The sequence below is a fragment of the Diadema setosum genome, chromosome 15 (assembly GCF_964275005.1).
Source record: "Diadema setosum chromosome 15, eeDiaSeto1, whole genome shotgun sequence".
Lineage (NCBI taxonomy): Eukaryota > Metazoa > Echinodermata > Echinoidea > Diadematoida > Diadematidae > Diadema > Diadema setosum.
Window position 1 is genome coordinate 18,473,704 of NC_092699.1, and position 27,367 is coordinate 18,501,070.

A 27,367-nucleotide genomic window follows, 5' to 3' on the forward strand; every position below is an offset into this window, starting at 1 on the left:
GATTGGCATGTTCAGTTATGTGTATTGTTATGAACAGCCATCCATTATAATTGCATTGCATTGAAATACAGTCAATGCATGTAAATTATGATTGTCAGGCCTAGCTAAACAAAAGCTAGGACGCAAGTAGGCCAGGCTGGTAGTTGGTAGTAGGAGAGGTCTAAATTTAAAATGTTAGCGTCATAGCGATAGCGATCCCCTAATCTGTAGTAAGACTGTAATGTACGCACTTGACTTACTGTTATTATGCTAATGGTTTTTTACAAATGAAAATTAATCTAATGCTACTAGCACAAGATAAAACGGTTCGCGACAAGCGAATTGCTACTTAGCAACGGGTAAAATATGCCACTTTCGCGTTCATGTTCCTTACATACTCCTTTCACATCACGACACTGCACCGTTGCTAACATATGGGACTGAGTTGATTCATTCGCCACGTCCTGTGAATGCGCCACGGCGACAACGTATTTTGTCTGTGTAGGCCCTACTGTCTTCGAAATTCACGGTCTGGTAGCACACAGCGTCCACAATACAATCGAAACTAACTGACAGCTTGTCTTCTGAAAAGTTATAGTATAACAGAGTATGACAATTTTGCGTCGTTCACCGCAGCATTAACTTACCAATATCCATAATTAGTCAGGGGGAATCACAGCAAGACATGTTTTGGTTTTCCTTCCGCGTATGCAATTTTCAGTTGTAAGTTTAACAGTTGCATGCATTATGCACGTCGCGACATAATCGATTCAATTGCATGCAAGAAACTGTAATCGATGCTGATAAGTGAATGAGTGATGCCGCTGTTATGTGGGCGTGTTTACAAAGGTGGAGTACACAAAATACACATCCCTGATTGTACTGAGCCATGCCATAGAATATGGGTCATTTTCACTTTTGTTCAAAGAGATCGACTTAAAATAAGCATAGAATTGAAGTTTGTAGTTTCAGACCAAAATATATCAATTTTTGATAAGCTATTTAATGAAAAGTCCTTTTTTAATGTCATTATTGATCGAAGAATGAAATACATATGGGATTAAAGGTAAATATGCATAAGACTATATCAGCATTTGCAATTGGATATTAATTTTGGAGAAACAGTTGATTTTGTGAAGATACCTGGGGTTTTCTTTTCTTTAGATGAGGGAACGAAGGAAAATATGAATTACGAAGAAATTTTGAGTAAAATAAAATCTCTTTTAAATTTTTGGAAACAAAGAGATTTAACTTTGATGGGAAAGATTCAATTACTTAAAGTACATATTTATTCAAAAGTTATATATCGAGCTTCTCTCACTCCAGTTCCCAGGTGGGTTTTTGATTCATTAGACAAATTAGTTTTTGATTTTATATGAAAGGAAAAAGAGATAAAATTAGAAAAATGTAATGTTTTTAGATTATAAACAAGGCGGGTTAAAAATGATGAATTTTGTTGATTTAGTTAAATCACAGCGAGTTATGTGGATTAAGATGAAAATATGAAATGGAAGCAGTATTTTAATTTTGTTGCGAGAGACACAGGAGGAGAATTTTATTTTTGTGTGATTATCTACGAGTGTTGTTGAAAGTGAAAACTTCACAATTTTATATGGATTTATTAGAAGTGTGGGTAAATACGAGAAAAATAAGAAGTAATGTAAGTAATAGTTTGTATATTGGTAATGTTATAATATTTAATAATAAATCTATACGATTAAATAGAAACTGTATATATGATGAAAATATGCATAAAAAGGGAGTTTATAGATTAAAACATATATTAGGAAATAATGGTGAACTGAAATGTGATAGATATCTTAGAGATTTAGGTTTAGGAGGAAAAGATATATATTTTTTTTGTTAAGATGTATTTAAGAAAATATATCGATGGTTTGGAGGAGAAATATGAGAGTAAAAGAAAAAGATATTTAGGAAACTGATTTTATTATAGGAGGGAAAACAACTGACATTAGCAATTTAAGATCGAAAAAAAAATTGTATTTGCAATTTTTTAAGGAAAAAGAAAGTGCAGTACCGATTTTTGATAGAATTAAACGAAATTATGGGTTTTCTGTTAAGGAGATCGAAACTATATTTTTAAGGCCAAGACAATTTACATTAAATAGCCGATTACGAGAGTTTCAATTTAAACTGGTGCATGGTATTGTTTATACAAATCATCATCTTTTCAGGTTCGGTTTTGCTGCAAGTAACTTATGTTCTTTTTGTGAAAAAGAAGAAGAAACATACAAAAATTTATTTTACACTTGTGAGCATGTGAAATTAATCTGGGAATTAATTGAGGAAATGATAGAGGATGTTGATTTAAAAAATTGTACTTGGGAAGAAATTCTGTTTGGGAGGAAGGAGGGCAATAGGGGAAAACACCAATTGCTAAATCATATCTTAATTTTGGTTAAATATTTGATTTTTAAAAGTAGAGAATATGGAAAGCCGCCTACATATAATGAAATAAAAAATAATATTTTAGAGGATAGATTTGAGAAAAAGAAATTAGCATGAATGAGGGGAACTTTAACCATTCATTTCAGTAAATGGGAAAATTTGAAAGTAAGTATGGAAGGACCCGGAGCCAGATGTCCACGGGGAAGGGGGAAGGGAGAGGAAGGGTATCGTTGGGGAGGGGAGGAGGGGGGGGGGGTGATTAAAGGGAATACTGATTCCATGTGGGTGTGCGGAAAGATTGATGACGTGTTAAGTATTCTTTTCTTTTTTTTTTAATATTGTACTGTCATGCTGAAAGTACAGCTCGATTTGATTTTAACGAAAGTAAGTTAGCAGTGTATGTTGTTTTCTTTCTCTGGTGCATTGTATATTCTTTACGAATGTACTGTTTCTGCTGAAAGTACAGCTTGGTTTGATTTCATTATCATTGTGTTACTCTAAATCGTGGATTTTGTAATACATGTGATTTGATTTGTTATGAAATTGTTCTGAATATGGAATCAATAAAAAATTATGGAAAAGCAAAAAATATTGTATTCCTGTACGAGTAAATCCAGGAAAAGCAACATCTCGAAAGCTCTTGCTGGTATTATCCATAAACTGAAGTCTTTCATCCCATCCCGCAATATCTTGTTTATGCTTTATAATACATTGATAGTGTCACATTTAAATGGGCTGCTTGCTTGGGGGTCAGCTCCAAGATTGTGTATTGATAGGATCTTAAGTATATAAAAGAGAGTCCTTCGAACTGTTTTTATTTGGACTTCCGCTCACACACTTCAAATATATTTTTGAGAAAAAATACTGAAAATATATGATTTGTATCTTTTCCATCTTGGATGTGCAATGTGAATGAATGTCCTACTGCCCTTTCTGTTTTATATTAAAAAAAGAACAGTCATGTTCATGATTAGTCTACTCATCAGCAAAACTTATTCCATATACCTCGTTCACGCACCACCCACCTTTAATGCACAAAACACTTTTATTCATTCTGGTCCAAAGCTTTGGAACAATTTGCCAATTGATGTTAAGTCTGCCCCCAGTTTATCTGTATTCAAGCAAAAATTATTTTAAATAAATACCTCCTTGCATCTTATGTTGATTGATGATAATGTATATGACCTTTGATTAAAGGGAAGGTAAACCCAAAGAGCAATGTGGATTGAGTGAAAGCAGCAACATTAGCAGAACACATCAGTGAAAGTTTGAGGAAAATCGGACTATCGATGCAAAAGTTATGAATTTTTAAAGTTTTGGTGTTGGAACCGCTGGACGAGGAGACTACTAGAGGATATGACGTATGAGTGGACAACAATACAAAGAAAATATAAAGGAAATTCAACAAAAATTCACTTTTCTAGAATTATGAAAGAGTAATGGACCAACCACTTTCAGAAAGCAGGGGGAATAATAATTGCTACCCTTAACATACGTCAATATGAAGTTGATGGAATTGTAATTTTCATGAAAAATGGATTTTTGTAGTATTTTCTTTGTATTTTCTTGGTATTGTTGTCCACTCATACGTCATAACCTCTGGTAGTCTCCTCATCAAGCGGTTCCAACATCAAAACTTTAAAAATTCATAACTTTTGCATCGATTTGCCCGATTTTCTTCAAACTTTCACTGATGTGTTCTACTAATGTTGCTGCTTTCACTCAATGCACATTGCTCTTGGGGTTTATCTTCCCTTTAATGACCAATGTGTGTATCTACGCCTTTATATGTCACTTTGTCTCTCCGTTTTTATTCTTTTCTTCTCTTCCTCCCTCTTGTTGTTTTTTTTTTTGTTTCTCACCTCAGCCCCTCCTTTTTTTTGCAATACACTGTATATCACATCCACTCATCTGCATGTAATATTTCTTCTTTTTTTTTTGAGGGGACCTTGTTTAACAGCTGTGTTTTCTCAAGGTCCCATGCAACATTCCATCGTATAGCAATTGTATAGTTCATTTTTTTTTTGTATTTATACAAAACAATGTACTTGTCCCAACAAGGGGTTTGTGTTAGATGTGAATGGTTTGTGAAGATAAATTGAAATTGAAAATATTCTCGCATTGATCGAACTGAACGCTGATGTGGGGCACAAAATTTATGGCCGATCCTATACAGTATTGGAAGGTGTACCGGGGTACCTGTGTACACCTAGATAATACTGAAAGATGCTATAAGAACGCATAAATTATCTCCGTGATGGGTATATCGGCATCAAGAATTCTAAACTCTAAACCACTATCAAAAATTTTAAGATAATTCTTTACTGATCTACCAAATTCCATAGTCTCATGCATTATATGGAATTAATGGTAATAGCTGTGTCGGAATAACTTACTGATATAGGCCCTACTTCAGTATTTTTATCACAGTGCGTATTTTGACATTTGACTTGTATAGACCTACCCATACGAACAGATCTTCTAGATTTTCTTTATAGTTGTTATGCCTTACAGATTACAAAAAGATTTCAATTTCCAGCCCTTGGCCGGGAGAGGGGTACCAGAGAAGGCAGTGAGGGGGGGGGGGGGGTAAGGGGATGGGATAATGTGGAGAGGGAGAACTTAAGAGAAGGCCGGGGAGGGGGGGGGGGGAGACGCTCGGGGATCGAGGGGTAGCCGCCGACAGTATGTATAACAGAAATGCCAAGCTTGGTGAGAGATTTTGTGGAGGTTCAGAGGATCGATCCGAGGATCGGGGAGGGGGGGGGTGCCGCCGGGACGAGGGATGTCGTTTAGGGGAAGCTAATCGTGCTGTTTGGTGCATGCACTAAATACCCGGACTAAGATATGAAATATAAATTTTAAAATGTCCTATGAAAATGTGACTCTGTTGATTGGAAGTTCATTTTTTTTTTTCGGGGGAGGGGGAGGCGGGGGCAGATGGGGCAGCCGGGGGGGGGGGGGGTGTTCGGTTGGTGGGGCTTGAGAAACAGGCGTGTGCGAGCGTGAGAGAGCTATAGAGAACTCTCAGTTCTATTAACCCAATTAAGCCCGCGGGGGCACGCTCTGCCCCCTACCAGATGTTCATTTGCCACTCCTTCGCCCTTGATCAAATTTCAACCAAATTTGGTGACTTTTCCTAAAATCTTATTGCGAGCATTTTGATATATAAGTTAGCTATATCTGATATTGCTGGTTGTCATGGCAACCATAAACTTACAACCATGTCAGTCAGTTCATCTTTTTTTCTGTTCCAATTTCAGCTAACAATATCACGATGTATGAAATGGGCGTTTCTTGGCTGAAATTTGCTGAAGAAGCAAAATGCCATAGTAATTGTGGTTCTGAAATGTTTTTCTTATCATTTCCTTTGTTTTCATGTGACAAAGGCATAAAACAATAGATCTAATATAGATAATTGAAAACAACAGTATTTTCCAAAGATTGCCCTTCTATTTTGTGTCATTTTGATTCCTTCACCCAAGATATGCCTGTAATATCATTAGTTTATCATATTAGATAATAACATTATCAATCTGCAAACTCAAAATTTCAATATTATGCAAGTATGAAATGTGATAACTATACATTTACCTGTCCCAAACATTTCAACACAGGTCTCAAAATGTGTTTCTTTAAGTTGTTATGGATAGCGCCCCATGTGGTGACCTTGAGAAATTTCAACCATAACTAATAATAAGATTCCACTTGCTTATCATTTGTGGCAAATATAAAAATGATTGGTTTGTAATAAGATACATATACTGGGGATAAAGAAATAAGGCGAAAAATCATGTTTTTTAGCATATTTTCTGTATACATGTATTTCTTGTATTTTGATAAATAGCGCTCTCCACAGGTGATCTTGAGAAAATTAAAATGTACGGTCATGTAGATAATGAGTTGCTCTATCCATATGTGCCAAATATGACGATGATACATTAATAATAATAATAATAATAATAATAAAGTTACATGGGGGCACGATGTGCCCCCCCCCCCCCCCACCTTGGGCCCGGGAAGGGTAAAAAAGCTAGGGTTAAAGAACAGTTTCTTATGTTCGGTTTCTCTGTGGCGGATTCAGGGGAGGGCGCACCTAGTTTGCAGGCACAAACCCTTGTTGGTCGTAAAGGAGTCTGCGCCAAGACTACTACTTGCACCACTGTGTTGGGAGAGGCTGCAGTGTAGTGGTGCGTGTATTAGTCTTGGCGCATGCAGACTCCTATACGACCAACAAGGGTTTGTGCCTGCAAACTAGGGCGCACCGGGCACTGGCGCTCCCTTTGGTTTTTTAGTTACTTAAAAAAAATAAAATAAAAGAAATAGTACTGTAGAAAGAATTAAACTGGAACAAAAAAAAAATACACCTTTGTTGTTGTCGCTTTTGCTGATTAGACCCGGAAGTGGCATAAGATATATTTTGTGGCCCCCCCCCCCCCCCATTTACGGAATTCCTGGATTCGCCACTGATTCCATCCAAAACACCTCCTTGCGCCCCTATCAAAATGGTCCCACCAGGGAGGTGGGAAGAGACCACTTTGCAGGTGCAAACGAAACCTCGATTGCGAAATGCGATTGCGCCATCGCATCCCACATGTACAACCAAGTCACTTGCTGACGGCCGACTACTCAGCGCTGATCATTGACCTACTACGAAATATCTTTCGTATTTGTGAAAGCTTTCAAGTTTCAACGAAATTCTAGTATTCGAATTTGTTGCGACACAAACACTAATGTAAGTTTTGCGGTCCTATAGATCCATGGAGAATTATTACAACACGTATTGCAACCAAATGTGGGTAGGTACCGGTACCGGTAACCGCTACTAGGCATATCGTACATTTGGCCGTCCTATATTCGCACTGCACATTAAAACAGGTAGAATTTCCGTGGGACAGGCACATAAACCCGCTGCCGAAGTGTGTCGCGTGAGAGCTGAGAACAGAGGTAAAGTGCACGAGGCAGTTTGTTTGATGATTCGAAATTCATAACTTTCGTGGAACAAAAGGGTCCTGTTCGGCAAAATGGCAAACTGGACAGAAGTATCCCACGCTGAAGCAAATAATCGAAGAGAGCTTGTATTGAAAGGGAGTGAGATAGCAAGCAGGATAGCAGCAGAAGGACTCGACAACCGCATTTTTACGTTGACCTCCCTTAATTTCCTTGAGATGTCGGATGCAGGTTTGAATGAGCTTCCTCACGATATCGGGAGTTTGGAAAAACTCCTGAATTTGATTCTCCGTGGCAACTGTCTCTCAAAATTGCCAGATTCAATTGGAAGATTGACCCGCCTGCAGTTCCTGGATGCATCAAGGAACAATCTCATTGAAGTCCCTCAAAGTTTAGGGGACAAGCTTGGATCATTACATACACTTGACCTTAGTCAAAATGGCCTCTGCGAGGTCCCAGAGAGTTTGGGTAACCTGAAGAGTTTGACATATCTCAACTTATCTCGCAATAAGCTGACCAGTGTGGATGTCGTGCTGACTGCAGATTTGCCGCACCTCAGTGAGATTCTTGCCTCGCACAATGACATCGCATCCATAAGCTCAGACATGACACATTTTGAAGTGCTCTGCACACTTGACCTCAGCAGTAATAAGCTCCAAGCCTTCCCAGCAAGCCTTGCCCAGTGCTCAAAGTTGAAGGAGCTTATGTTGATGGAAAATCCGGTGAAAGACCGGCGTCTATGGAAACTCATACAGCAGGAGAGAGGAACAAAACCGATCCTGCAGTACATTGCAGCTCACGGAGTGAAACCAGAAATGTCCGGCAGCAGAGATGCAAAACCAACCAAGGACAAGAGGGAAAAACGTAAAAAGAAAGCATCACAGTCACAAGAGGATGAAAATGAGCTTGTGAAGCAGATCAATGTTTTGAGCATCAAAGATGCTGCAGAACCATTTGAAGTCCAAACATGTAAATCCGTCATTAGTGTGAGACCATACATTGCATGCTGCATTGTCAGAAATTTGGATCTAGAGACAGATAGTCGCTTCAAACAGTTCATCACAGCTCAGGTACTTTGCAATTGATGGAGTACATGTATTATCGTAAGAGGGGAATCTTTTGGGTTTGACTGGTGGCATGAAGATATTTACTCTACCTCTAAGGACTAAAGTTAAAGGATAGATTGAAAAACTCTGGCTGTCAAACTAGTTTATTAGAAATTTCACTATGATACTGCCTAAAACCAGGGAGATTATTTATAGACAGCAAAGATTTTAAAGACATATCTCATTTAAATAATCTCATAATCCATTGCAATAATTGTCACTTAATTTACTTTTGCATACTTCCGTCACTACCTTTCAACACTCCTCACAGTCATTCTTTTTGTGAAGGATGGGTTTTTCCCTTTTTTTAAATCTTTGCAGAACCAGGATTTGTTTGAAAGTACAACTCTTTCTTTGAATGTGATACTCTTAAATTGTTACAACATTGTCATGCTCTAAGTTAACTTTGTTCAGTGATACATAGTTTTGCTTATCTATAACTTCCAGCTTGTGTGCCATTGATAATTTATTTCAGCCTATTTCAGTGCTTTGTACAGTTTACCACTGATGCCTGTCATGATATTTTCTTCCAGACCAAACTGCATGATGGACCGTTGTGCGGGAAACGGACCACTGCTACCATAGCAACCCATGACCTAAAGCTCATCAAGGGACCACTGACTTATGAAGGCAAAGCTCCAAGCAGCATAGAGGTAATCATACTGCCTATGACAAAATTAGAGTTTTATGGCTGAACAAACTAACTCCAGTCCTGTTAAGCTGAGACATTGATGATCGAAGAAAAAAAATTGTAAGAAAATGTTGAATATATTTATCATAACTTGGAGAATGTTCCATCATATATGTAACAGTATCACTTTTAAGGGTTTTATTTTGCCCTGTGTGATGATGAACTTACTTTAAGATGCATAAGAATAACACTTAGTCCATTTTGCGAAGAAACTCTTCAAATGCTTGAAATACAAAGAAAACAGAATCATGAATATTGGTCGGAGAAGTGCCAGTAGATTTCAGTGTTAAAGAACACTTCCTCTGCCCAAGATTTCATAGAGTATGTACATTCTTTTAGAGTGATCGGTACACAGCCTCACTGTTAAAACATTCTTGTGCAAATTAAGTTCAGAATATCAGTTTATTCATGGTTAAACAATTCTACATAAACAGTTTAAACCCTGTTTGAAGTCCTGGGCCCATTTCATAAAAGATATTCGGATAGCAAACTTGCTGGAATGGCAACGTCCCGTAGCTGGATTTTTATTGTTAACCACAACAATTGCAATTCCAGCAAGAGATGCTACCATATCAACTTTTTATGTAAAAGCGCCCTGATGTAAGTGGGATTTTCTTCTTTTTTTTTTCTTTTCTTTTTTTTTTTTTGGGGGGGGGGGGGAGGGTTTGTAACATTATTCAAGAGCTCAATACTACATATAGTTTGAGGTAATTCAAACGAAATATTGACAGATCTATGCCACTAATATACCGGGGGAAAATTTGGAAGAAATGGAGAGGGTTATATAGCTTTTGAAACATACATTTGTCTGTATTTGTGACTTTCCCCTAACATATTTTCCTTCTCACAGCTTGTTCCTCTGGGAAAAAGGAAGAGCACAACAGCTGAAGTGTTGATGGCCCAACTAAACCAGGAAGCAGAAAATTTTAGAAAGGAGAATAAAAGGAATACCTTGTCTGGAATACACCAGTAAGTTTGCACTGAATTTCTGCGTTACACAGGTTGGAATATCTGTTTTAGTGTTATTAGCCTTTTTTTTTTGTGGTTGGGGCATTTCAACATTAAAACAACCAAAAACACTCATTCAAATTAATGATGTCAATTAATGTTGATCAGTTGCAATCAAAACTTCTTCACAGCCTCAATCTCTAGTAATAAATGCTTAGAAATATGACCAAGGACCAAGCGCGCCGGAAGCAGTTTTGGATTGGGGGGGGGGGGCAAATATTGGAGGGGGCTCACGATAGACCATACATAATGTTACACAATATACACATACACACACACACACACATCTATATATATATATATATATATATATATATATATACATATATATGTGTGTGTGTGTATGTAAAGTGGCGTTCGGTGGGTCGAAACATTGGGGGTGGGCACCTTGTGGAAAAGTAATTTTGACGGTGTGTATGCATGTGCGTGTGTGCGTGCGCAATAATGGGACTACAATACATTACGGAATGTGATACATTCAATGACGCAGTCATTGAGCAACATTGTAAGTTTTCCTTACATGGATTATGGAATGACGGTGTGAAACGACAAATTATATACTGTCAGCAACATCAGGAGAATTGCATAACAATAAAATGCGAGCGAGCGAGCGGAGTGAGAGAGCTTGAAAATTTTGACATTTTACAGTCCCCAAACTGCCGTTGTAGCTATATCTTTCGCTTTGGAAACTAAGGGGGGGGGGGGGGATTGGGCGCAACTGCTGGCAATTACTGGCGGCAACATTAGGAGAATGGCATAACCATTCAATGCGAGCGAGCGAAGCGAGTGAGCTTGAAAATTTTGACATTCTACAGTCCCAAAACTGGCGTTTGTAGCTATATCTTTCGCTTTAGAAATTAATGGGGGCGCATCGGGCGCAATTGCTGGCAATTACTGGCAGCAACATTAGGAGAATGGCATAACCATTCAATGCGAGCGAGCGAAGCGAGCGAGCTTGAAAATTTTGACATTCTACAGTCCCGAAACTGCCGTTTGTAGCTATATCTTTCGCTTTAGAAATTAATGGGGCCCATCGGGCGCAACTGCTGACAATTACTGGCTGCAACATTAGGAGAATGGCATAATGACTCAATGCGAGCAAGCGAAGCGAGCGAGCTTGAAAATTTTGACATTCTACAGTCCAAAAACTGCCGTTGTAGCTATGTTTTTCGCTTTGGAAATTAAGGGGGAGGCGCACCGGGCTCAACTGCTGGCAATTACTTGCTGCAACGTTAGGAAAATGGCATAACGAATAAATTTGACCATTAATTTTGACATTTTACAGTCCCCAAACTGCCATTTGTAGCTATATATATATATATATATTAGCTTTGGAAATTAAGGGGGGCGGCCCAGGCGCAACTGCTGGCAATTACTGGCAGCGACATTAGGAGAATGGCATAGCGATTGAATGCGAGCGAGCGGAGCGAGCGAGCTTGGAAATTTTGACATTTTACAGTCCAAAAACTGCCGTTTGTAGCTATGTTTTTTCACGTTTATTCATTTATACATATCTATCTTATTTTATCTATTTTTATTTATTTGTTTATTTATTTTTTATTTTATTTATTTATTTTTTTTTGAGGGGGGGGGCTTTTTGGGGGGGCAAAAATGCGTTTTGACCCCCCCACTTTTTGGATTGGGGGGGGGGGCGGCCGCCCCTCCTGCCCCCCCCCCCACTTCTGGCGCCTATGCCAAGGACTCTTCCAACTTTAGAGTTCAATCTTGAGATTCCTGGAGAAAAATAAAGAAATGATATGAAATTCAATTAATGTGGTGTGGATACTCACTGGCAAATGAGAGATACTAACACCTAAAATTTGACAGTTCATGCTATATTTCTGGCAGCAACTGCCACATGCAGTTTTATTTTACCTGAGAATGAATGGATGGGCATATGGATGTGTACTACTGCAGGGTAAAGATTATCTTGCACTATGTACGAGAAAGAGAGATAAATAGATAAGAGTTGTGTTGTTGGTATGTTTGTTTTTGCATGTGTATTGTCCATAAAGTAGTTTGTTACAGCAGGCTTGTGAAGCCAAATTGGATGTGCAGTAAGGACCACAAGTAATTACAATTTCCAAAACAAAGTTGTAATATGTGTGTGTGTGTGTGTGTTCAGATTTCAGCTTAGGTTTGATTATTGCCTCTCAGCAATGCTGAGAGGTACTGTTAGACATGTTATAGGAAACAGAACTAAGTTGCTCCTTTTTTTTTTTTTTTTGTGATGTTTAGATACCTGAAGCTGCTGCATGGTCAGAAGGTCTATCCATGTGTCTCTGATGCTGCTAGTCATGTGATATCCTTCCCACCAATCACAAATGCCGATGTATCAAAGGTAAGTGCCTGGACCCGATACCACTGAAGGAAAATTTGGACAATTATTTAGGGAATGATTTTGAAGACAAGCAGTGAAACAACTATGCAGATCAGGGAAGTTTTGACAAAGTACATGTATGACAAGTTTATGTCAGTACAATGTATTGATAAATACTAACTTTATGGTCTCCAAGGCAACTTAGTTGGTATTTGTATCCAGTCAGTATTTTGAATTTGCTTGTTGAAAATTTTTCTTGGTTCTGCTTATGAATTGTATGTCACATCATTTGTTCAAATTGATAAAGTCTTACGTTGAATTGTTATTGTAACTTAGTTGCCCTCTATCGACATAAATAAGCACTAATTATTCAGATTTTTGGCGGTAGCCATAATAAAAAGAGTAAAATATTTGGAATAAACATACTTAGGGATTGGTTTGGAACCAATGATCTTGTGATTACTAGACGGGCGATGTATTCATTAGACTACTGGGCGTCTGCCAGATAGCCAGTGTTGGTTCTTAACCCTTGTAGCAGCAGGTACTGTATGTTTATTCCAGGTAATGAAATCTTTCATCAATTTGTTTCTATTGCGACTGACAAATTGCTCTACATCGACGTAAATGAGCACCAATCATTCAGTGTTTTAGTAGTATCCATGATAAAAAGCAAAAGATAAAAAGCAGGTGAAAGCTCTGTAGTGTAGTTGGCACGATGCCTGTCTAGAAATCAAGATATCGTTTGTTTGAGTCCAACTCCAGTATGTATGCCCGTGATTGTTTATCATGGCTTCTACTAAAATAATAATTATTCAAATGAATTTTCTTCTGCGCTCCATTTATATGATGGCCATGATCGTCTCACACTTCTGTAAGAGAAGGGAAGGCAATTTGTATTGTAACCCATCAAGTCCAAGAAAACTGTTTTTCTGTGGTTTGATGCTGATATATCTGATATCGTTTTTACTCTTCATGGTTAAATTTTCATTAGACAGAGTAAAAAGCGAATTCTTTCAATTGAGTCTTTTGTCGTTTATAAACATTTAAGTTTTAGTTACAAATTTTCAGATAGACTCGTAATTGCTCAATTGATTTCTTTTTTTTTAACTGATTCTTTAAATGACCACACATTGAAGAAAACTATGGTTTCTTTTTCTCTCTCAAATTGGCAATTCATTTTTTTTTTTTTTTTTGATACATGTAGTTTCTTTTTAATTTACCTTCTGTTTCTGTTAACAGATCTCAAAATCGACCACAGATATCTTGGTAGAAGTCACAAGCTCTGAGGACCTAGCATCTTGCAAGAAGGTTTTAGAGGCCGTGTTGTCCAAGATGCTGGAACTGAATCTGGGAAGCAGTGGCATTTCCAGCGAAGAGGCTGGGGCAGAGTCTACCTCAGATGATAGAAGTGCCAGGGAGTTAGTGGTTGAGCAGGTCAGGGTGATTAACGAGGAAGGTGAACTCAGGGTTCTATTTCCCTCCAAGACAGACCTCATTATGAATGGAATAACAGTTATACGTTAAGTGGTTAACATCTTGAATTTGATTTTATAACAGAAACATGTGCAATGTCTTGGTAGTATTTATATACATCAAAGAAGGGCCATGCTTGAAAGAACTTTTCATGTCTTTAAAGTGTACCAATACCCTGAGTATTATGTTTGCTATTGTTGTAAAATATACTTGAACTTAAGACATGCCCCCTGCAAAATGGTAGAATTTTTTTTGTCACTCCAAACTTTATTTATTTGGGTTTAAAATTAGATGTTGAATAGTATGTATACAATACCAAAAAATACTTAAAATTGACTAAATATGATTATATTGAGGGGCAATCACAGGTAAATTATGGCTTCTTTTTTTTTTTCTTCTTCTTTTTATTCTACCTGTACACAAATTTGATTTCCAGGGTATTGGTACACTTCTGTCCCTAGCCATTTGGCAACTGTGCTGTCTAGGATGTGAGTAGCATTACAGTGTACAAGTACATATGGAAAAAGTCTGTACGTTTGGCAGAGAGTAATAATCTTGTGCAAATGCTTTCGTCTTTTACAGTGTACCATCAGTGATTGTTTTTGCTCCGAAAACAGAAGCTGTCGAAATTTGATTGAAATGCCACCAGTTTTTGACGTGAAAAAATTTTCCATTAAGATGGCTATTAGTTTCACTGTAATGCTCGGGAAAAAATCAAACAATTTGAGAAATAATCATATGATGGTAATGATAAATTATTTCATGTTGATTATTAGGGTAAAAGTTTAAATGTATTGTAGTGTTTTGGCTAATTGCAAGTTATTTCCTGTCTGTGTTACTGTGTCTAGTGGAAGAGGCTGTGAAACTGAGTTTGAATCTTACCTAGTACTTCTGTCCTTTGCCAACATGTTTAAACTGATAATGTTCCTCTTACCCCGCTGTCAAAATGAAACAGAGCAGTGCTGCGATGATAACAGTAGTGAAAGACCCTTTGGGAGATCACTATTTAGATGAGAAGGCCACCTTGGGTTAATAAGACCAAACGATCATTTGTATTTTCATTAATATAAAACTGTCACTTATATTATTATGACTTCAGGTAAGAATGTTCATTATGAAGGCCACCTTGGTTTAATAAGACCTGTATATCAAGTATATTCTACAGTTGCCAAGATGAAGTTTGAATTGATACTTTATGGAGATATTTTGTAAATGGAGCACTGAAATGATGCATAATTGGCTTAATTAGCAGCATAGGCTTGAGTTGTCCTTATGCTGTGCAACTGTATTATGACAGTAACCATGCAAGATTGTAATCACATCTTGTAATTTCAGTGTCCTACTGAGTGCGCTCTAACTAGAGATACCTCATGGGCAGAAGCATAAAAGATCATGAACTATCAAATTATGCTATTTGGTATCATCACCAAGTTGAAATTGATGATGCTGCTGAGATTTTATTTGTGACAAGAATGCACCGGATCACTAGGGATAGTACAGTGAAGCACATTGAATTATGAATCAAAAGATTAATTGAACTGAATTACAAAGGGGACTTATACTTGGTGTCATTTGAACATTATCAGCAGACCAATGTAGCACCTGTCAAGAGTTTTCGTTTGCTTGATTGTTTTTTGGTGTGTTGTGTTGTTGTTTGTGTTTTTTTTTTCCTAGAAGGATGTAACTAGATAGCACTACATGTAACTTTAATCTTGGTGACGAATTGTTGATAAAAACTAAGAAAGTATAAAGCAAACCCTGTGACAAACTCCATCACCAAACGTCTGTCTATTCCTGTGGCTTGTAGAACACAAACATAAAATTTATATCTCCCACTGTGGAGCTCAGATCCACCTTTTGACATGTATACCCAGTACAGGGCCGGCGGAGCGTTTTCAAAAGTGTGGGGCCCACTTCCGGGTTTCATGAGCTATCAAAAGAAAAAAAAAAAAAAAGAAGGTCCTCAGCTCATCTCTCTTCTCATCTCTCTCTTACATTTTCGTGTTTTGTCAGCTGACAAGCATAGGTTGGGTTTTTTCAGCTGACAAGCAAAAAAAAAAAAAAAAAGAAAAAAAGGTCCTCAGTGGAAAAACATAACTCTACTGCGCTCGCACTTCAACATCTCTATCTATTTCTATTTAGTGCCACTTACATACTTACGGGTTAAAAAAAAGTGTGGGGGCCCAAAGTGATGACACCTTATGTATTCCTTTGTATGGTTCTGCCGGCCATGCAGTACTGAATAGTTGGGCTGTTCACTTTGCACAATGGTATTACAGTGTACTTATGACCTGCTTTTGCATTACCAAGCATTCGTCTATTTATTGTTTAAAAGCAAGTATGTACATGTAGTTGTCTTCTGCATTTATCAATGTCATTTTCAGGACTAGATTCTGTTTAATTGTATTAATGATCCGAGTGACTCACAATTCAGTGATGACACTCAAACTTACTCAGGGCATTCTTGCATAAAGTATCTTTCAGTAGCTGGAGGATAGTTCCTTTATGCTTCCTAACTTTTGCCTTCATGTTTAACTTTTGCCTTTGATTATGTGTTAGCACTACAAGCTACCTTTGAGCCAGAAGCAAACCAACTAGTAACAACCCTCCCTTTTGTTAAAAGCCTAGTATCCGATCTTGTGTGAGTGGCCTCCATTAGAGTAGACCAGGGCTCCATTTCATAAAAGGTTGATTTGATAACAACTCTTGCTAGAGTGGCAATTGTCATGGTAACGATGAGAATCCAGCTTCCTGATTGGCTGTTGCTATTGGAAGTTGCCATTCCAGCAAGAGTTGCCATCCTAACATCTTTTATGAAACAGGGCCCAGAAGACTTCTTGAGGAGTATGCTCTGTGTACACACTGACCTCACATTTTTTCTACCATGATAATGCTTACAGGGCTTAGGGGGTGTTGCAAGAAACTTGCAATTAATTGCAAGTCCCCAAAATCTATTGCAAATCCTGAAATCCATTGCAAATTTGCAATCAATTGCAAGTTGCAATCAATTCTGTTGCAAGAAAGATGCAATTGATTGCAAATCGATTGCATCTCTGCAATCAATTGCTAATCAATTGCAACTTTGCAATAGATTCAGGGGTAGTTGCAAATTTTGCAATCGATTTGCAATAGATTACAAATGTCATAATTGCGGCTGCTTATATAGATGCTGGGGGACAAATCTCCAAACTTGATCATTTCTTTTAAGAAAAAAGAAGAAAATATTCCGTATAAATGACATTTTTATGTAATGTATGATTGTGTAAAATACTTTTTTTTTAAACATACACAAAGTGTATAAGGGGTTACTCAGTATACTAGTATATGAATCAGCATGTGGTCGGTCGGGCAGTCCGTTGCAAATCTTGCGTCTCGAACTCCATCTACAGTTTTGAAGCAATTTTGATGAAACTTGGGTTACATGATGACATCGAAGTGAAAATGTGCAAGACGTTTTTTTGTCTTTATCGGAGAAAGCGTTGCCATGGTAACCACAATTTCCAAAAAAAAAAACCTTGTGGAGTAAACTACTGCCACAGTATTTGAGTAATTCATTTCAAATTCTATGTGTATAATGATCTTTAGGTGTAGTTATGTAAGAAACACTTTGTGTTTGTACCCGACAAGGCGTTGCCATGGTAACGGCATATTTTCTTGAAAATCTTGTGGAGTGAACTCCTTCCACAATTTTGAGGCACTTGAACTCAAATTTGGTGTACATAATGACATTGAGGTGTAAATGTGCAAGACACGTTTTTTTGTGTTTGTCGGAGAAAGCGTTGCCATGGTAACCACAAATTTCCCAAAACGTTGTGGAGTGAACTACTTTCACAGTATTTAAGCAATTTGTTTCAAATTTGGTATGTATAATGATCTATAAGTGTAGTTATGCAGGACACACTTTGTGTTTGTACCTGACTGGGCGTTGCCATGGTAACGGCAATTTTTTCTTTGAAAATCATGTGGGGTGAAACTATTTCGAGTTTTAAGGCAATGGAACTCAAATTTGGTGTACATGATGTCATTGAGGTGTAGACGTGTAAGACATGTCTTTTGTGTTTGTCAGAGAAAGCGTTGCCATGGTAACCGCAATTTTCCAAAAACCTTGTGAACTACTTTCATTGTATTTAAGCAATTCGTTTCAAATTTGGTATGTATAATGATCTATAGGTGCAATTATGCAAGACACACTTAATTGTGTTTGTACCCGACAAGGCGTTGCCATGGTAACGGCATATTTTCTTGAAAATCTTAAGATTTGAACTTCTTTCTCTATTTTGAAGCAACTGAACTCAAATTTGGTGTACATAATGACATTGAGGTGTAGATATGCAACACATGTTTTTGTGTGTCTGTCGGGGAAAGCGTTGCCATGGTAACTACCCAAAACATTGCTGAACGAACTATTAGTTTATTTATTTCAAATTCAGTATGTAGGGCGTGTAATGATCCAAAGGTGTAGTTATGCATGACACTCTTTGTGTTTGTATGTGACGTTTTGCAATGGTTAGGGCATATTTTCTTCAAATCTTTTTGAGTGAACTACTTCCACAATTGTGAAGTACCTGTAGTCAAATTCACCAGGTACTCACGAGGTACTACACATATGTATACACACACACAGACAGACACACACACAAACACACATATAGCAAGGTCAGTGCAAATTTGTGATGGACACATTTAACAAGAGTATAGTTGAAATTCTGTTGTCATGGAAACAGTGCATTTTGACCCTAAACTCAAGTTTAAAAATGCAGATTTAAATTCACCCGCAGTTTTCAGGAAATTCAGAAGAAATTTTGGCGCATGTCAGGATGGTACTTTAAAAGTGCACTTCAAGTATTTATTAAAGCAGCTGTAAGCACTAGAATGACATTTTTTTAATGACGTAAAGTATGAATATGATGCATTACATGATATACACCATACCACACTAAAATGAACCTACTGTATATGCTCAATATTCTGCAAGGTATATATCTTCATGAATTTCCCAAGACAGCTGCTACATGTATCCATGAATTTGAAGACACACAAAAATATCAACTCTGACACTGACATTAGGGTCCATCTGCAAACATATATTTCTACATTCAGTACTTTGTACCCCACAATCATGAATTGAACTACTTGCACAATTTGTCTCAGTCTTGATAAATACTTGTTAAATATATGGCGCGTACAGTATCGCAAATTAAGCTTGCTCCTCATCCACCCCCCCCCCCCCCCCCCATTTGCCCCATATCAGATGATGCTGGGCAATTGATGACAAGACATGATGGAGACAAAAGACACACTGTCTCTCTGAACAAGACAGCATGCACTTTCACAGATATGTAGGACCCCTACATTGTACCTCTTTTCTTGTTGCTCTCATATTGAAAGAAATGTTCATATAATGACTGATAGTACAGAGAAATGTGCAAAAGAAAAGCATACTACAAGTATGAAAAGGCAGTTAATGAGAATGCACACATTGCTGAGTACAGAAGAGCCAATTACACGTGTACTTAGTATACACTCCTCATTATGAAACACTAGTTACACCTACAAAATGAGAAGGGTTGAGTAAATCAAAGTGTTACATATTATTATGATATATGTAACATTAAACTACTGGAATAATTACTAGGTTCAATAATTCATTACTGCTGATTGTTTGTTTCTTGTATGTTGCTCCATACATAGCTCCCTATTCACTGTGTGATTGACTCCATTAAAACAGTGAACAAAGAGTAATGTTTTCAATAATCCCTTGCTTGTGATTTTTCTATTTGTTTTTATGTTTTTTAAATCAATAATCAGATTCATTTATACTTAAAACTGATAAATTGAATGAACATTCTCTGTAACATGCTTAATTGCAAACTGGTTGACAGTCTGCTGGAAACCCTTCAGTCAACTACCTGTAGCTATCCTCATAAGTAGGATTACTTCACATGCTCTCTTCCAAGGACATGTAGGCCTATCGCTAAATGTGTCAAAGCCTCCACATTGAAATCTGTATTCTATACCTTATGTCTTCTCTGCAGTTCAGCACGACTGAACACATACATATGTAGTGTATGACATGAACATCTTCATGATAACATCATGCACTCACATCTGAATTACACCAAGTTTCTCTTCCCATTGCATAAACCCTATCTATCCCAGATCATACCATCAACTGAGCTCAAAATTAACCCACATCTATGGCTGAATACTCATGTGTGTGTTCCCCACTGTCATGCACTCATGCATATCTTTTAAGCATGCATGGTCATAGAGGTACTAATACAGTACTGAATATCAAGACAACCACGCATAAAGTTAGCTTATCTACATGTAACTTATCTGCATTTGTATACTTGTGCTGTGATCTACTCATACAAACATGTCTTTATTAAGTTTAAGGTAACCAAATGTTACAGATACTTCTGACATGCAGAACTTTTAATTTTTTTGCCCAAAAATGTGTGCAAATGCCCTAGAAATGTGTTCAATTATGCTACAATATCACGATGTCAATTGGGAAACAACATATTAACCAAAAAAGATTCACCATTGTGTTCACGGTATACATGTAACTTTGTACAACTGATTAGTAATATAATCTGCAAATTGGCCCAAAGCAGTATCTACTGATCTTTTGTGCTAGTGTGAAACAGATGCAGCTTGTTGGAAAATATGGTTTACTACATATCTCGTAACTACCTTCTAGCCTTTTAGTGGGGACTATCCCAGGACCCATGAAATCAATAAAAATAAGTGGTTCAATTGCTGAGAAATCAAATTCAGTGCCATCTTGCCACAGCACAGGTTCATCTGCCCCCAGGTGGTGCTACACAACTGTAAACAAGATCAAGATCATCATAATTTCAACCAGTGCTTATTAAAGAACTTTTTTTTTTTACCACCAAGAAACATGAAATGTCTCACAATATACCTTGGCAGTTTTGAGTTCGATGATGTCCTTTAATACAACTGTTTGTTATTTTGAATGTTCCTTATTCTAAAGGTTGATAGCCTGAAATGGAATATGGCTGAGACTTAAAAGCCTTCAGAGTAACAAACCATATTTTGTGGTTTGAATAACAAAACAAGGACCAGTGAACTGTTACCTTGGAGATTATGAATACAGTAGTAGCTGTATTTACAGTGTATAATGGACCAGGGTAAGGAAAGAAAAAATATAGTAAAACATGTCCATAGACATGATGTTCATGGCCAGATTACTCTTGTATATTTAAGTTATAATTGTCCTACAGCTCTCTAGAAACTCAAACTGTGGTGCTTTACAGTGTACATATATACCAGGGAGGTGAGTCACCTCCCTGCATTATATACATACTCACATCATGCACTGAACATTTCTTCCCATGAAAAAGAACAAAACAGGGCTCTGCAATATGTTTTCTGCCAATCTCTACGTGGAGGGTTTTGGATGTTACACGTAACTTCTTGAACACTGGTTCAGTAAAAGGTTGATTATCCCATTATCAGTGCTAATACTGCAGAATAAATGACTCACACAGAATAAGTGACAGGGGCAAAATATCCAAAGGACTCTTCAATATCTTTGAAAAGCACAACATGCTATTATTGTAGCTAGCACACTTGGATGCATGTGATGCAGCCGAGATTATTACTACCCATGCACTTGTTGCAGCTCTGAAACACTGCTTGCTTCGTGTGTCCCTTGTTTTCTAAGAGTGATGACCTCAGCCTGATGAAATGTGTTTAAAAAATCACTGCCTTGTTTTGTTCACACTCGCTGTCATTGTCGACAGCGAGTTGCTCATCCTTTGCAGTGTATACCCTCTCTTGACATCAAGTTTGGCCTGTCTGCCCTCAGCTGCCATTCCCCTTGATTCACAGAAGTTATACCTATACATGATACAAGAAATATTGAAGAAATAAGAAATGGGAAATAAAAATGGAAACATTGCACTCACAAAGTCATTTTGTGGACATCCAAAAGGCGTTTTGTGTAAAGGTATGACGGTGCCAACATTTTAATTTGAAAATGAGGGAAATTTCAAACAATCAGTAATATACTGAAGAATTCGTATTACATGCAACTTCATGCGCCAAAATAATACAATGCACCTGAATCATGAAGGCCTGAATACTACTGTCAGGATATATAGAGCATTTTCAGTTTTCAGGGGGCTTGATAAAGAGATTTGAATGTCTAAACTCTTTATTAAACATAATATAAGCCATTGCTGTACAAAACATTCCTTTCATTATGGGTAACTTTGTGTTATGTAAATTTCAATGCATCATTTTTGCTTATAATTTTGTATGAACTGCTGCGAAGTCTTCTTTACTCATTACTATGCCATGCTGTACATTTTCTTGTTCAGTAGGATGAAGTCATTGTACAAGTATCCTCAAATGAGACATCACATCAGAATTTATCCTAAAACAATAATGACAGATTCCAACAAATCAATATATTCACATTTCAAGCTGAAAGGTTCTACACATTTCATTCTCTCTCTTAACTGGAAATTATCGTACAATGTACAATGTTCACTTACTGTCTGTGTGCACTGGCTGGAATTCTCATGCTGGTGTGAGTCTCGGTCTTGAAGAAACATGGTTTTCTCCTCTTTTTCTTCCTTTCCCTGCTGATAGAACAGATAAAATTGTCTCATCGTGCAGAAGTACAAAAGAGCAATGAGAATTTGCAAAATTACAACCAAACAGTGTAGGAACAAAATGGACATTGGTGTTCAGAAGCAGGCACTTTTTTCTTGATACTACAATAATGTTGGAACACTCTTTGAACTGCTTTCATATCCTCCCCTCTGTAACAAATTAACCCTCTATACAGTAGTCATTCACCTTGCATATTAAAGTCAAATAATCACCAAAGTCTACAGTCTTTTCACATCCTCTTCTCTTTATATTCTATTAATTTTAATCTTCATAAGCCAAAATTTCTTGAAGCAGAATCTATTTCTTTAGTCCAAATCAAATCGACTTAGGCACAGTTGACTGTTGACTGCCCATCAATCCATCACCCCCACTCATATACATATGCAGACATGTACAATATTTTTAGTGGTGTACCGTATATATTGTACAATGTACATTGCAAATCACACATCCATTAGGCTCTCATGTGTCCTGCCTATTGCAAGCACTCTCAACTATGTTTCCTCATCTCCCAAATCCGGAGGTCACTGTGACGTGATGCTTGGGTAGGCCTATGGGGTTACATACAACTACACTATAGGGTGGCACACACCTTGTAAGTAGTAGAGTATGGTACTATGCAAATTCTGGTATCTTATTGGTAAGTGTCCATAAATACCATTTGTTTAAATGCATTCTAACAAGGCCTATTTGTTCTTTCCACAAACAAAAAGAGCATAAAGAATTGTTGTACTCATAGTTATGACTCCATCAAGTAAATCACTTGAATTCCAGGCCTGGGTAGCTTTCATAAGTGTACCCCTTCAACCACTGGCACTTGTTTTCAACAAAAGCACTGACACATGTAAATATTTCTGCTTGGATATCCTACAGTCAGTTTGCTCATCTTACCCGTACGCTTCTTATCTGAAATTTCAGCCTTGGTGACTATAGACCTATATTTACACACTGTATTACAAAACTTAAAGTTTTACTGGCACTGTTTGATACACTACACTACAGTACTATCATCGCAACTCTGATTACTTGTAGGTACTTGCTATAGAAATGGTTCAATTTCTCTCCCCCTCCCCCCCCCCCCCCCCAACAGTAGCCCAACCAGATGTGGTGCGAAGTACAGCGACTGGGGCCCTGGGCTGTGTATAGTTACCCAAACAGATGCACTTGGCCCTTGTTCGTTTTAAATCCTAGCTTTTTATTGATCCAGCTAGTCAACACTAAATTGCAAGATTTCAATTGATCCGTCCAAATTCCAGAACAGAACAACCTAAAAAAGCAAGGTCTATTCCACCCAAAGAGGTTCTCCAACCTCTTTGATTCCACCTCCCTGCTCAAAGAAGGTTTTAGACTAACCCCGGGGCGCTGTAGGCCCACACCAATATCAATAACGACACGTCTGTGTAGGGGTCGCTGATACGGTTGATACGGTTGATTAGTTCTAACCGTTGGACTAAAATAGTGAAATCGTGGAGCACGTACCCTGGGCCAACTCTTAACTTTCTTTAAGACCTGCAAAAGTAGAACTTCTACTAGGCCTAGAACCTCTAGGCCCTACCTAGATGTAAACCCCTAGCTAGGTCTAGAAACTAGCCCAAATTACAAATAGGCCTACAGACTATTTTATATACTTAGTACTAATATAGGCCTAGCCTAACACAGGCCTAGACCACAGAGTCTAATGGAGTGATTAGGCCTATCAAAAATAAATTTACACATCAATTAAAAGATTCAGCAAGCTTTCGCGTCACATGGACAGTATCACTGCAAAATAACTAGCCCACATGTACAGGAGGGGAATGAGGCCAAGGGGGTAGGCCTAGGCTATGTAAAATCTAGATGGTTCTAGACTAGTGTGCTACGTACATTGTGTAAGGCGTAGCGTAGGCCTAGTGTTAGCACCTATTCATCGCCATAGCACTCACCAGCACTCTACCGATAGCTCCTAATCCTGCTTGAAAGTAGCGGATTTGGATAATGAATCGATAATGACTAGCGTCTAGAGTACTTTCAGAAAGTCTAGTTGACATTGACTTTTTTTTTTTTTAAGCTGGCCTATAGACATAAGAGCCCTGCCTCTGGCAGCAGAAAAAAAAAAAAGAAAAGAAAAGGAGCTTGCCAATGCAAGAAAAAATGCTAACACAAAAAGCTATGTGTGGGACTATGATTGATGTACTGTGTGCCCAATGAGTGGTCGCGACGGCCACAACTCTGTCAGTTATAGGAAACACATTTTCCCATTTTTCAAGAAAATTCGTATAAGAAGTAAGTCTAAGGAACTAGCTCTTTTAAATACAAGACACAATGAGTAAATAATGGGATCAAAATCGACAATTTTTGTAACTTACTCTCTTTCGAATCCCCAACAATCGCACAGCAGACCACCACAGGAGAGACACAACACACTGAGCTATATGGAGTATCTCATGCATGCAAAATGCATTGAAAAATGGACAAATTGGCTAGGCTTGTCTTGCCAGTCGCTTTTATAAATACAAAATACAGCAAGGGAGCTTGCAATTAATTGCATCTTGCAATTAATTGCAAGCTCCTTTCTTGCAACAGCAACTTGCGATTGATTGCAAGTTGCAATAGATCTATCTATTGCAAAGTTGCAATAGATATTTGCAATTAATCGCAACTCGACTTTCTTGCAACACCCCCATTGACTTGACAAAGCCCTATGGGCGAAAATTCGTCAAAACTACGTCTTTCACGGAGTTTTCATATGAGCTACTGTTGTGAATCATATATATATATATATATATATATATATATATACATATACATATATATATATATATATATAAATGTATGTATATGTATAAATGTATATATATATATATATACATATAGGAATTTTCCACGTGTTGGACTTCGAATGTTGTAATTATTAGAAGAAAGAGTCTCAAGTACGCCATGGATCCAACGATTACAAAAAAATTTAATTACATTTACAAAAATTTAATTACGATTACAAAAAATTTTTTTGTAATCGTTGGATCCATGACGTACTTGAGACTCTTTCTTCTAATATATACATATATATATATATATACGTATATATATATATATAAAAGAGAGATTAAAACCTAAAATGGCATTAAAACACTTATCCTGGCGAGGAAAGCGCATATATATATATATATATATATATAATATTATATATATATACATACATAGAGAGAGAGAGAGAGAGGCGGGAAAGAGATAATCTGTCGAATAAGTAGGTTACTGGTCTATAGCACAATCAGAACTAGAGTTGAATGTTACCATCGATATTTAGTATGGTAGAGCTCACTGCAAGAAATTTCCTGTTATCATGGAACACGGGCACAATGTACATTGTATCTGACCGAATTAAGTTGAAAGAGAATGGTGTCAAAATTTGAGTGCGTGGTCCACTTGAGGATTTTCGAAAGATCATATGAATGTGCATGTATGTCTTCAGATAAAAGAGTGAATCATCAAAAGAGATATGAAGTTAACTTGTGAAATTTATGAGGTCTACGCAGGTTGAGTTTCTGCAACAGTGAAGTGAGTGATGTTTAAATATATAACACATGGACATTGTTCGTGTTTGTATATGTATGGTAATATCATTAATGATGACAATATAATCATAACCACTATTAATACACTGTTATAGTTATGCAGATATCCGATGCAGGTGTAATCTTTGGTCCTATGTGTGTGTGTACTCGTGGTGACTTCAAATTTCGAGACGAATCGCTGCAGTTTGTACCTTCTACAGTTAAAAAGAATTTGCTGACAAACTCATTTGAATGGGTTACTGGAATGGCAGAAAATTTCAATCTAATCAATTTAATATCAATATTATACGTGACACTGAAAGGCTTGTAACTGGTTAGAAATAATGAAGGGTTTAGCTCCTGATCTTTCGCGATACTGTTTCGGCTTCAAAGTTTAAAAGTAAAGCGCCATCATACAACTCTTCATAACATAGTTCCGCCTTTGCAATTATATCTGTGGCCACACCCTTGTAAGCATCACCCTGTTATATTCATTAATTCTTTTCAAAGCATGCTCTAGATCTCTACCCACAGAGACACAAAACAAATTTAAGAATTGCCCAGCCACATAAACACTACGCGTGACATGTCATTAAGTACAGATATACACTCGAGCGTTGCCAAATTTATCTTTGCTTTCGCAGTTGGTCTCGTTTTATTCGGCTTACAATCGATGTGCCATTTTTTTTTTTTTTTTTTTTTTTTTTGCTTATGTGTATAGGATCATGTAAAGTTCTTAAAGTGTAAGCAGGCAAACAGGCACAATCGGAGATACAAAAGATGATGTGATGATTGTAAAGTTTCTTGTTGCCTACAGTAGGTCGTGACGCAAGTGCTTCTGACAGATTGAAGCAAACTCCAGCGTCTCTGTTTCAAACGGATACTGTATTAATTTTACTCCTCTCCTAGCAATGCAATTATTCATCACAGAAAGCCCCCCCCCCCCCCCCCCCCGTCATCCTGTGTCGCTAGAAGCTGTTTAATCATCACTGGTTACTTGCATCCTTTTGCACTTAAAGCGGAATTGATGCATGTCATCGTGAGATTGAGTTCTTCAATATACGATCGAGCAGGACAGGATATACCGTTTCAAATCTTCATAATATTCCATGTAAGGCAAGTCAAAGTCGATTTGCGTTAAATCGAAAGCAATGAAAAAGATTTACTCTTTTATGTCCACTGGGTCCCTTATTACGTACCAGCAAACCTATGCGGTCGTAAGTGCGATGAAGAACGGTATTCATAAAAC

The 27,367-nt window shown here is 37.5% G+C and overlaps 1 protein-coding gene across 1 annotated transcript; it reads left to right on the forward strand.

Annotated features, from left to right (window-relative positions):
* The first annotated feature begins 7,203 nt into the window (after window positions 1-7,203).
* On the forward strand, window positions 7,204-16,828 carry LOC140238484 (leucine-rich repeat-containing protein 47-like). Its single transcript, XM_072318389.1, has 5 exons — window positions 7,204-8,408; window positions 8,978-9,097; window positions 9,986-10,104; window positions 12,382-12,484; window positions 13,703-16,828. Exons 1-5 carry the CDS (start codon window positions 7,413-7,415, stop codon window positions 13,985-13,987), a joined length of 1,623 nt encoding a protein of 540 aa, XP_072174490.1. The 5' UTR covers window positions 7,204-7,412; the 3' UTR covers window positions 13,988-16,828.
* The last annotated feature ends 10,539 nt before the right edge of the window (window positions 16,829-27,367 follow it).